Source organism: Mycena indigotica, assembly GCF_014461135.1.
Source record: "Mycena indigotica strain 171206Taipei chromosome Unknown Mind.scaff0005, whole genome shotgun sequence".
Lineage (NCBI taxonomy): Eukaryota > Fungi > Basidiomycota > Agaricomycetes > Agaricales > Mycenaceae > Mycena > Mycena indigotica.
The window spans coordinates 4,698,244-4,710,759 of NW_023503004.1; the positions used below are offsets into that span (position 1 = coordinate 4,698,244).

The 12,516-nt window shown below is 50.7% G+C and overlaps 3 protein-coding genes across 3 annotated transcripts; all 3 read right to left on the minus strand.

The window, feature by feature from the left end:
• Positions 1–817: 817 nt before the first annotated feature.
• MIND_00644500 (uncharacterized protein) lies at positions 818–2,689 on the minus strand (the record flags this gene model as incomplete). Its single annotated transcript, XM_037363180.1, has 7 exons — positions 818–1,598; positions 1,653–1,668; positions 1,728–1,787; positions 1,840–2,028; positions 2,082–2,159; positions 2,212–2,395; positions 2,447–2,689. 7 exons carry the CDS (start codon positions 2,687–2,689, stop codon positions 818–820), a joined length of 1,551 nt encoding a protein of 516 aa, XP_037221101.1.
• Positions 2,690–3,248: 559 nt separating this feature from the next.
• Positions 3,249–5,000, minus strand: MIND_00644600 (MFS domain-containing protein; the record flags this gene model as incomplete). Its single annotated transcript, XM_037363181.1, has 7 exons — positions 3,249–3,490; positions 3,544–3,909; positions 3,959–4,090; positions 4,139–4,276; positions 4,327–4,554; positions 4,614–4,791; positions 4,845–5,000. 7 exons carry the CDS (start codon positions 4,998–5,000, stop codon positions 3,249–3,251), a joined length of 1,440 nt encoding a protein of 479 aa, XP_037221102.1.
• A 1,103-nt stretch (positions 5,001–6,103) lies between these two features.
• Positions 6,104–7,499, minus strand: MIND_00644700 (Aldo-keto reductase; the record flags this gene model as incomplete). The annotated part of the gene is made up of 7 exons (XM_037363182.1): positions 6,104–6,417; positions 6,468–6,646; positions 6,705–6,881; positions 6,934–7,046; positions 7,113–7,261; positions 7,311–7,415; positions 7,463–7,499. The coding sequence occupies 7 exons, from the start codon at positions 7,497–7,499 to the stop codon at positions 6,104–6,106; spliced, it is 1,074 nt and encodes a 357-aa protein (XP_037221103.1).
• Positions 7,500–12,516: the final 5,017 nt, after the last annotated feature.

The window sequence follows — 12,516 nt, forward strand, 5'->3', positions numbered from 1 at the left end:
TCAACAAAATTCAGCGTCCATCTCGGTTGATTGATCCCGCAATCGGAAACACCCAATTCGCTCCCGACTTTCTGGACTTCTTAAGCACCACACATGAAATGCAGCCTTGGTCATACAACCCCATGGCGGCCTTCATGTTCATGTCGCAAGCCGTGTTTGCTATCAATTGGCGCCGGTGGATCAAACCACATCTCAAGACTTGTATGCAATGTTATCCAGGACGGGCGCGCTGGAAGACGGTCAGTCAAAAGGCATGACACGAGTCGTCACTAACTTACCTGTCAGAATCCGGACCATTAAGACCCACACATGGTATACAACCATGTAATGGGCTATGTTGTTGTTCCTCGGCCTGCTCGCAAAGATATTCCACCACATCAGGTAGTTCGAGATGAAGCTACGATATTCGTTGAGAACCTTGACCCTCGGTTGCGAACAATCACCACCAAATCTCTCTGGCAGCGCAGTCTTCTCGACAATGTGAAGAACCAACTTCATCATAAGCCAGCACTGGACACGAAGGGCAAGGGGGTAAAAAGGGAGCGGGATGAGTCTTCAACTTCAGAGATTCGGTTAGGCGGTGAAGGACGCAGCTCGCGTAAGAAGCGTAATCGGACCCAACGCGCAGGACAATCTGCCCATACCGGAGAGCAGCAGCAAGCCAACGAGAACTCTCGCACCGTTTATTCCCGAACTCCCGCGGTGTGTTGTTGACCATGGCGTTGGTTCCGACGTATCATTTGAGGTTCTGACTCAAAGCATGAAGATCAATTAGACAGCAGATATCAATACAGTACAACAAGCGAATGCGATCAACCTACTCCGAAGGACCTGTAGGTTTTCTACTACTCCCTCCCAGCTGCACATCCACGCTGGAGCTCCCCTCGCCCATCGAGTCCGGTCTCGGCTGCGGCAAGACATATGGAGGCGGCAGCTCCTGCATGTGGATTACCGCGCCGGGGCTGCTCGCGCTCGGCGACGTCTGGCCGCTCGTGCTCGGGCTGTGGCTGTGGCCCCCATACGACGTCGACGCCCGTGACACACTCATGGGCATCGACATCGCTTTACTCCACCGCGCCCCGCTCTCTGCGAGCAGGAACGGCGTCACGGGCGCCTCCACATGGGGCGAGTTCCCGCCGAGGTTGATGGAGCTCGGGGATGAGCGCATAGGAATGAGGAGCGGGGGCACGAGTGGGTATGGGTCGAGTTCTGACTGGATCTTCTGGCGTCGCATGTGCTTGTGAGCGAGACAGAGGGCGAGCGACAGGATAAGGACCACGGTGCCTCCAAGCGAGGCTCCGACGATCGTGGGAGTCCGCCAGGAATCGTTGTTATGACTTGACGCCGGTGCCGTAGACGGAGACGGAGAAGGAGAAAGAGAAGAAGATTGGATAGTGGACGATGGAAACGTCGTTATCCGCGAAAGATTCGTAGAGGAGGAAGTAGTTTGCGGACTCGACGGTGGCCGAAGCGAACTGGAAATTCCTAGCCCCGGAATCGTCGCATTCGTGCCGGAAACAGTTCCAAGACCAGTACAGTTCAGGTCCGTCGATCCACTCGTTTTGACGAATGGACTTCCGGTTGCCCATCGCCCCGTTCTATACGCGCACAAAGGTTAAGCACTCGCCAGTGAATCATCAATGAAGACGTACGAGTCGCTGACACCCGCTATTCAAAAATAGCACGGGAAGATAAGTAACCCGATGCCGAGACGATTTGCTACATACCAATCATCTGCGACCCCGGGTTTCCACGATTGATATACTGAAGGACCGTGTCCGCCGGGCCTATCAATCGGGGCGAAGTTAATGCCTATCTCGTCAGAGGAAGACTGCGTACCCATAGTAGAATTTGTCGCGAATGCCGTATTAAGCTGCCCAATGGTGACTGTATACGGTGGCTTCCCCCCGTTGACGAAGATATTCCATGGGTCGCAAGTATTTATTGTTGCACCATTGGGAGTCGTGGAGGATGCTGTAAATGGCGGGCCCTTGTCTGGCGGTGGAAGGCAGGCATTACTTGACCCCGCTACAGTTTGAGTCAGTGGGAGAGACTCATCGTGAGGAGAGTGCCAGACGCACCAATGACCGTGTAAGCGAAGATATCAATTCCAGCACTCGTCCCTTGTGAATCGACAACCTCCAAAATCAATTGGGTGCCTAAGAAAATCAATAGGTATACGACCAGAGGGAGATATGGAATGCTACCAACCGACAGGATGTCTCACTGTCCACGAGAGAGCACTGGCGTTTGTCCCAATGGGCGAAGTCATTGGCGTCGAGCCCGCAGCCAGGGAGATCATGTAAAACGGGGGAACCCCAGGCTTGCCTGCGGGTGGAGGGGTCTGCTCGATGGCAATGGGGAGGGAGTCGCAGAGCGCCAGAGACATCGACACCTACGGCGCTTTGAGAACGGCCAGAAGGATGAGAGAAGACCGCCCACGCACCGAAGAAGTAAAGCCCCACGTGAACTCCTGCTGGCCGAGCACGCCAGCGACGACGGAGAGAGCGAGCAGAAGACGCGCATGACTCGACATGGTTGTGGGTGGACGGTCGGAGCGTCCGCGTCGGGCGTGTGGCAGTGGAGGGTGACTATAAGTAAGCGCCGCGGAATTGCATCCGCCCAGGGCCAGAAAGCTCGAGAGGAAGGACCGACGCACAGCTTCCTTCGTTTTGATCCCCGCCAGCATGCCGAAGGGAAAAATGGTCGCGTAATTTCCTTAGTTTGGCGCTCCGGAACGAGAGAGGGATTATCGTGTCCTGCTTGACTTGCCGCACAGTCAGAGCTTGGAGGGTAGGGTCTCTGGGTGTCTGAGAAAGAGCTGGACGGCGCCATCCACTCAACTATTGCTGTTGACCCTCGGTGAGAGCAGCGCATCGCGGAGAGGTGGGAGTCTCAAAAAAAAGAAGGCATCACACGTGTCTCCGATATGATCGCCGTTTGAGACCGCCCGGATTCCTGCCTAATCAGTATAGAATGGGACCAAATTGACGGAGGAAATGATGCCTGAGTCATCGCGTCTGACATGTCCTCTCTTTGGTGAAAATTTTCATCCGTTTGTGCTGAAGGTCACTCTCAACAATACTACAATGTTACCCACTATGTAAACCTAGCGTAGCCTTATAAACCTCGTGCTCCGCTCCCAACTGGAATCGTTATCATACATGCTCGTACATGTTATCGTAGTATCGTATCTACCGCGCGACTTTACATTCGTAGAGTAAGTAAATTGTCATTGGTCTGCCGCCTCACGCCTTCTCCACGCTCGCCTTCTCCTTCTCCTCCGCGGTCTCCTTCTCGTCGGTGCTTGAAGTAGCTTTTGCGACGCCGACCTCGGAGTCGCCCACTTTGTCCATGACGTCCCGGAAGCGGGGCACGAAGTTGCAGCAGGCGGCGTAGACGAGGGCGACGACGTGGAACATTGTGGGCACGACCATGGCGAGCGCGGTGTTGTTGTGGATGTCAGCGACCTTCGCGGTCAGTGGTGGGACTGGGCGTTGTCCGTCAGTACAACCTCTATGGCAGCATGAAAGATATACGCACTGCAAGCTCCACCGACGACACCCGCGACAATCCATCCACTGCCACGCTTGGTGTGCCTGCCGATTCCACGGATACCCAGGGCCACGATGGTCGGGAAACATACACTCTCGAAGAACAATGCGACAAAGAGCATCGAGATACCGGTGTTGCCCCTCTGCGTAATGGACGCGGCGGTGAAGATAACGACCATGGTGATGTAGAAGAGGAACACCAGTCGGGGCCGGATGTATGTCATGATGAAGGATCCTGCAAATCGCCCGACCGCAAAAGATCCTTGACCACCAGCGAGGAGCTTGGCTCCAGTCGCGGACGACGTGTTGGCTCGGGTTTCGATGGCATAGTTAATGAAGTACGAGGCAATCGCAACTGGAGGGAAGTCAGACGGGAATTACAACGAACGAAGCAAAACCCGTACCCTGAGCACCCACGTAGCAGAATTGGGCGAAGGCGGCAAAGAAAACCTTGTACTGACGCCAGAAAGATTGGCTGTTCACGTCCTCGATAGCATCAGCGTGTGTCAGCTCCATCTGCTGCGCCATATCAAGATCTAGAACAGAGCTTTAGCCTTAGCCTCGAAGAAAACTTGAGGACGCACCAGTAACCTCAGGAATGACGGAGAAGAAGAAGACGACAGCGAGAACGAAGACGAAGATGGCGATGGCAAGGTACACCCATTGGACAGTCTTTAGTGAGTCGACGGAGTCTCCAGTATCTTTGAAGAATACGTAGGATCCTGACCGCTTATTCAGTCTTCACGACCTTGCTATGCACGAGAAAACATACCCAAGACAGGTCCAACGACAGTGCCAACCGCCTGAACGGCTTGCGCCAGGTTGATACGCAGCTCAGCATACTTCGGCGGGCCGGTGACAGCCATGTAGGGATTTGCAGCGGTTTCCAAGCATCCCAACCCGGAACCGATGATGAATGTGGCCCCACAGAAGCCGCCAAAGGAACGTTTCAAGCCAGCGGGCCACATGAGGAGGGCACCGACGCCATAGAGGACAAGACCTATGCAAATCATTAACCTAGGGTTCTGTGCGATGGAGTCGGAGTGAAAAGATGCTCACCCAGAATAAATGTGGCCCGGTATCCGTATTTCCGCAGGACCCAGTTACCATAGCCCAGAGAGGCTAGCGGGTATGCCCCGAAGTAGGCACCTTGCAGACCGGAAGAACGCGTGCGGGTAATGTGGAGGGTAGTTTGGAAGTGTCGGTTGAGTGTGTCAAGTAAACCATAGGCAAAACCCTGCGAGCAGGTAAGCAATTAGAATAAGACATGAGGAACAGCTGGGGACGCACCCAGAGGAAGTATAGGATCGTCACCAAGAACAGCGGCCACAGCGTCTCCCTCAGCGTCAACTTGGCCGCGTCCGTCACCCGGTCCCCGACTTTGAGGGAGTGCGCCTTGAACAGCGGCTCCTTCTTGCGTTCCTGTTGCTTTTCGTTGGTGCTCATCGCGGGGAGTGGAGGCGGGGCCGATGCTGCAGCGGGGCGAGAAGCAAGGGAAGCAAGCTTGGCGGGTCAGTTACGGTCCGTTGCTTTTATGTCGAGAGTCCCGGCCATGCGGCAGGGACTGGCGGTCATGAGGACCTTTTTAGCTTCTTGACTTCTGTAATTCAGTCGCATGGGCATCGCTAGAATTGGAACATGCTGTGGAGAAGTTGGACCACGGGAGCTCGACAGCCGCGGGAAGGTCACTCCACTAAGAAAAAGGACCCAGTCCAGGAACATTGGCCCACGCTCTGGCGTGCGCTCGTCATTTTCGGTGGTGTTGAAGACTGTATAACAGCCTAAATGTTCTCAAATACGAGGCACCAAGCCGCCAGAATCGACTGTGTCGGCGGTAAGAAGGAAGAAGTGAGCCACGTAAGCTGTCAGCTGATGTCATGACACGCGCGTCACGCGACAACGTGATGTCGGCTTGCACAACGGCGTTCCCCCGGCGCTGATCCCTGGGGCTGGTGGACTGAGGGGATGTCGAGTTGGGCGGTTGCCAAAGTGAGATGCGAGAGACTTTTCGTCCTCGGTCACCGAATTTCGCGGGGAATGCGCCTATACTCAAATTCATGGTTTTCGGCGCTCGCAACAGGTACCAGGGAACGTTCGACTCGGGTTAGACTGGGTTACCTGCGATAAAAGTCAAATCAAGTCAAGTGACGTCGACGTCCCTAGCCGATCTCCCGGATCGTCGCCCGATGATGAAATCAGCGATGGCCTCGAGCACACGTGAGCGTTCCACGATGCTCGCGTCCAACTAGTTTTAAATCTTAACTCACGTTTTCAGCCACAGCACCTGGATGTACCTACCCAATACTTTGGGGAGTATGATGGATATGGACTAGGGAACTAGGAAATACTGGCGTACTTTGCACATTGGGAATCGCCCTATAACCTCTGAACGGTCAAGTGTGCGACAGCAGATCATGGCCGTAATTTTGCCTTGGCTAAGGACTTAATTAGTTATGGGGATCTCATCGGCTTTGGCGCGGCGGAAAGAATTCAACATCATCGCCGCATAATGAAGAAGAATTAGATTTTCCTCAGGCACCAGATTCTGTCTACGTATCGCGGTCCCGTGCCAACTGACACCCACCCTTGGCCTTCCCACTCATTCCAGCTACCGGCTGCCATGCGTGCGGGCGGCGTTGTGCGTTTAGTGCGGAGTAACCCAGATAAAGGACTAGCGCACAGGCCACAATCCAAACAAGTGCCTTGTGCACCCGAGATCTGGCGTTGACCGGAACAGTTGCTTCGTACGTGACACGCTCTTCTTCCTGTTTGGATCCGAACGACGGCACGGTTATAGCAGGGAACGGAGAGTACCCACGGGCTCCAGCTTCGTCGATGGCAGATATGTCGTCCTCCGTGAGTTCTGCGCAAGGTTATGATTGGCTAAACTAAGAATGATGTGAGTACACGCACCGATATCTCCCGCGTTCAGGTACCCCAGCAAGCGCTCCTTCTTCGAGCTTGTCGTGACGACCACAGCGCCTTTCGCTTTTGTCCACGCCAGCAAGACTTGGTCGTCCGAGACTCCGAGACGTGACCCGATTGCTTTAACGGGCTTGTCTACGGGTCCGCCGGGCCGAGAGGTTATCGGGCTAGACACATCCCAATCAAAACTCACAGGCCGCACCAAAATAGCAAGATAGGACGTACATCAGCGCGCTATACGCCTCGATAACGATGCCGTGCTTCTTTGCAAAGTCGAGAATGGGCTTCTGTTGCGCGTAGACGTAGGGGTGGAGAAGAATCTGGTTGGCCGCGGGTTTGACCTTTGCGGAGGCGAGAAGCACGACGAGGTCCGCAACATTGAAGTTGGAAACGCCGATGCTCCTGCATACCGCGGTGAGAATCGTACCTGTGTAAGCCGCGGAAATGCACGCACTTGATGAAGCCCTGGGCTTGAAGCTCCTCCATCTCCTTCCAGGCGGTCGGAATATCTGGGACGGCGAGCCGCGGGTGATGGATGAGGTACAAGTCCACATATGAAAGCCCCAGCTATGAGCGAAAGGTCAGCGGACACACACATGAATGAGGGAAGTATTGAAGGCATCCGGCACGCACATTCGCCAAACTCTCCTTGAGACTCTGCTCAATTCCTTTACCGTCAACACCTGAGTACTTCGTCGTTACGAAGACGTTCTCGCGCGACAAGCCACTTTCGCGAATGGCTATTCCCGCCTCGTATTCATTGCGGTAGGCCTGAGCGGTGTCTGTAATTGATTAACAGGGCAAGCAGATGTCAATCCATCAGCAACTAACCGACATGGTCAAAGCCAACACCAAGAGCCTGGTCGACCTGTGTAATTGGCGCGTCTCCGTTGCCCATTTTCCATGTCCCGAAGGCAAGACTTGGAATGGTACGTCCTAGCAAAGGCTTAGTAGCAACACACATGCACGACGACAGTGCGCACCGGTGCCATCGTTGAGTGGGATCTCGGTCCAAGGCATGGTGGTCGTCGGGTGAGAAGAAGGATAGTGTTGTGAGAACGGTCAAGGGAAGACATGCGAATGATGTGATTGATACGCCGCGTGGGCGAGAAGCCATACATCTGATCCGACTCTCCGAGGAACCAACAACGGCTTATTGCAAGTCAGGTCAGCCGATTGTATCCAAATCAAGGCTGCGGATTTTCCTATAGAATTACCAGATATGGTAAATTTCCGCGTCACGTGCACGGAAATCGGGGCCCATGATTTATGTAAAGATCGGCCCCCCATGATTTGGGCCTGTATCTGCCACAAAACAGTCCAGCTTCGGGCCGCCTTTCCCCCCCGAAACCCCGATGTGCTAGTGTCAACGTCCGGGACTCTGAGCAACTTGAAGTGGCTCTAGATATAAGACTGATGCAATTTGTGTACCGATTCCCAGCCCAAAATAAAATAAAATTTGCAATGAGATATTCAAGCTTAAGATACAGACTAATTATAAGTAAAGGAGAAATTAGGTTGTTCACCATATAAAATCAAGCCATAACCTTAAACTGTTACCAAAGGGATAGTCAAATTTTAAACATTTGTAGCTTTGCTAACCCAGGCAGTAAAGAATCTGAGTGTTTAAAGCAGTTAGCATATCTTGGCTAATCAGGAATAATTTTTTGACTGGTTACCAGTCACAAATTTTCACCATACTCCAAAACATTGGCAGTGTTGATTGAACATCCCTCTATACTGGATACATATCCAATGGCTGTTTGCTAATGGCCCAATGGTAGTGGAAAGATGACCAAAGATTGATTTGTTTTAAACAAAGCCAAAAACAATCTGCTGTCAAACTATATCCAGTGCAGCATTCACTTGACACCAAAATTTGGTCATGTTGCTCCTATAGAGCAGACAACCAACAATATTCTGGAGTTGTGTCCAATATTTTTTGTTAACAGTCATGTAGACCATCATGTTTTTGCAACCTTCTTTTAACAATAGAATCACATAACTCAATTACATAATACTAAGTATAATCACCTTGGCACCAAAGTAGTTATCTATACTTTCCCCTTTTACCCCCCCAATTACCTCAAAATATATTTGATTACCTCCCTTTACCTGGTGCACCTGTAAATTCTATATAACCCTTCTAGTTAGGAAGGGAGGTACAGCGCACCTCCCATCCTAATTAGAAAGAAACTGCTCAAACTTCCCACGCTGTATACTGCAATAAAATTGCTATAAAGTTCAGATCTAAGACCTTGGAGCAACAAGTCCACTCATGACTGATGTTTAAGATCATTAGGACTTTCCAAAAAAGGCAATTCTGCTCTCCAGACCGACACAAGTCCAATGAAGCATTGATATAACACTTAATATGTTATTGATCATGAATGATTAAATACTCTGGTAACTTGTGTTCAGTTCAGTGCCTAAGTCACGCTGTTAGTCACGCTGTTACACAAGTCACATAAGGTGACAAATCTCCAAAAAAAAGGAAAATTTCGCCATTTGACAGCACAATCACCAGAGAATGTCACAGATTGTCACAAAAGCAAAATTGTATATGTTGTGTATACAAGCAACGTTCATTAAGTAACCTATTGTGCCAGTTCAATGGTTATGCTAGCACTAGCCAATCACTAACTGATCTACAACTGATAAGTCTCTATCTCCATAACTACTTGAGGTAAAGACATGATTCAAGTACTACTAGGAAGCCTTTGAACAAGACCATTAATTGACCATGTTATTTGATCAATATCATACCATATGGTGACTGTATATAGTTCTCAGTCATAATCAAAGGAATATCTGGTACTTAAACCAATGTGTGGTAGGTGACTTATATGTTCAAATACTCCAAACCAGGACTCTGACATTTCAGTTTCAGATCCTGAGTGAATATGATACTAGCAATGCAATTTATTCACACATCAGTAGTATTTGATATCCATCAACCCTGAAAGATAACCATGGATCTCAAGCTAGTCAGGGCAGATAAAGCTGGGAGAGTGTTTATTTGAAAGGATATCATCCTACCATTATCCCATCTATCTAGCTATCTCATCTTGTACCATCACATTGACCCATGGACTGCCAAGCATGATTGCTTACTGAATTAATCCTTTCAGGCCTGAGGTGTCATATAACACAGGATGGAGATAAGCTAGAGGGTGAGGGGGCACCACTTTCTGGGAACTATACCATACCCCTACTAGTAGATATACTCAGATGGCATGACAGTCCTGACAGTCACAAAGGTCATGCCATGGTGAGCTTATCATCTTTGGGATAGATAACACTGATAATGGTACTGTGAGAGATCCAGAGCTATGAGGTTTGATTCAAGTGCTAGACAGGCTCATTTGAAAGTCTATACCATCCTACATTCAATTCTTGGATCATACTTGAAATTATTTTCTGACCAGTTGTAATAGCAAGGGCACTCTCTTTTGCTCTATGGGTACCTACCCTCTCTTCAGGTAGCTTTAGTGGCACAAGTGAACATCTAAATATCCTTATACACCCACCTCAATGTCCAGTACTCACCTACTATTCATGTAAACCAGTTCTGACCTCAACCTGTCTCTAAATGTCAACCCCAATTCATCCTCCATGGGCATTCAGAGATCAATCAATGTATATGGGGAGATCTACACTCCTCAGTGATGGAATTCTAGATATTTAGATCTATGATCAAGTCCCAGATGATAGCTATATTGCTAATATGATATGGAATGCCATTCAGATCGATATTGGAGAATAACAGCATATTACATGTATATGAGATGGTGTTAGGGATAGTATGTCATCAGAGGACCCCTCTGTATACTTCCTATCTTTACTCCATGAGGGGTACTTCACCTCTGGGTGAGTTATTGGGAGATTGACACCATAGAATACATGGCATATATAGAAATAAATAGGTTTCTCAGAGCCATGATGGACATTCATTAGTCTATAACACAACTTACATTATAATTATCCATGCATTACTCACCTAGATATCAAGTCATCATTGTGCTTGATTGAATTTAAAGCAGAAAAACTGTAGAAATGTGCTATAACCGTATAATGTAAGAGGTATAGCACTATCTTCATATCAGATCACATCAAGACAATATGATCACCTACCTACCAGTGAAACAATCATCTGAATTTAGAAAGAATGGGGAGAGATATTGCTTAATCAATAAGTCTGATGCACAATCATTACATGATATATATATACTGATGATATTGTATCATCAAGGATATCAATCTTACTACTTCATAGTACTTGAATCAGGAAGGGTTATGTAGGATTCATAGGTGCTTTACCCAACTCTACCTTTGTGGGAAGGTAAAATAAGGTCAATTGCCTAGGGAGGTTTTTCCTGACTGTTGGAGCCTCCCTCCAACTGTCATTAACTTTGCCGTATGATCATCCATTCCTATGAGGACTGCTGAAGTCCATGTTGGGGCATGTAGCTGGGCCTGATAGTCCATAGCAAAGTATGGGCTACATGTCAGGAACAGGGCCGGCCCGGGCCCACGTGATGGTCTCCTGCCAGTCTGACAAGTGTGGGAAAGATGGTTCAACCCCCATAGCTGGGTGGTCGGCAGCCAGGCAGCGTAGATGGTGCCACTGCTGCAATAGAGAGCAGGGTAGGGACAGCTCGGGGCGACTCGAGACGCCCCGCTGTCACGTTGTGTGACAGCGGTGTCACAGGATACGAGTAGTCGTCTAGAGTGTCCTACCCCTGCTGAAGGGAACGAGTCCATAGCCAAAGAGTGCTGCCTAGTAGAGTTGGTGCCCAAGGCATAGGGCAAGGCATAGGCTGGGCCAGTTGAACAAGCCGTTCGGGCGGGGCGTGACGTAACGCGGTCACGCCCGACGGTTCGGGGGGTCGAGGGGAGTCGCCCCGCAGCAGGGGCTGCGGGCCCGAGACCCCTGGAGCGCTTGAGAAGGGTTGCCAGTCCAAGGGCGACATATCTCCTTTCCTGGAGAAACGAGTCGCTGTGGCTCCTAGACACCGCGTGACTGCGCGGTGTGACGCGTGACATGCGGGCCCGATCGGGCCCGCACCCCCATCGCCCCGTACCAGGGGAACCCAGAGCTTGAGGCCAGAGAGCAAGAAGAAGTGGCTAGGACAAGGGTGAACATAAGAGACAAGAGCCTGAGCTGTCCAGCCCAACCAAGGGCTCAGGTCAATGAGGCAAGCTAGCCTGGAGTGTTGGAAGTCGTCTAGACGCCCCTTTCCTGGGGTATGGTCGCAGCAACCCCGCTCTAGGGGACCAGGCCGGAGTAGGGTTCAAAGGAAGAGACTTCAATGCTAAACCTAAGGTACAGGAGTAATACTGTAGTCTTTATATACTGTGGGCGCTAGGGGCCGATCGGGCCCGCTGAGGGTCGATCAGAAGGGAGCAGGGGATGTCTCTGGTCGTCCCTGGTCGCTCCGCTAGGAGCCCAGGGACCATTCCTCTGGAAAGGAGCCATGCCAAAGTCGACACTAAGGAGTGTTTGGCAATGCAACAGTAAGGAGCTCCCTCCTGATCCCTGTGGTTGTCTGGGGCCGATTGGGCCCGCTGTCAAGGGCGTCCGGCGGCGCATCATGATCCCTGATGGCGGGTCATGATGGCTTGATGGCTGACTAAAGCGCGATCCGTGATTATGTCCCTTCTCTGGGATATTAGTGTTGTTGCTCAGTGCTTTGAGCTTGTGAATATATGAGGGCTTGTCAAGCCCTAGGGCTCTAAGGGTGGTGAGGGCCCGATGGGCCGTATAGGGCCCGTTGGCCCGACCCGAACCCTGACACTACAGGCCACTGTTCAAACCATGACCAGACAGGATCTATTCAGTAATAACTCTAATTAGAAGGTTTTTTTTTTTTGATTCCAGGCCAAACCCACACACAAACACACACACACACATACACGGACCGCAGTGAGGGCAGGGGGCATCGGACACTGCACCACATTATACTTAGGGCTGTCTAGAGCCAATACAATCTTAAACATTCCAAGATTATTCATTTCTCCATAGCATGATTATCCA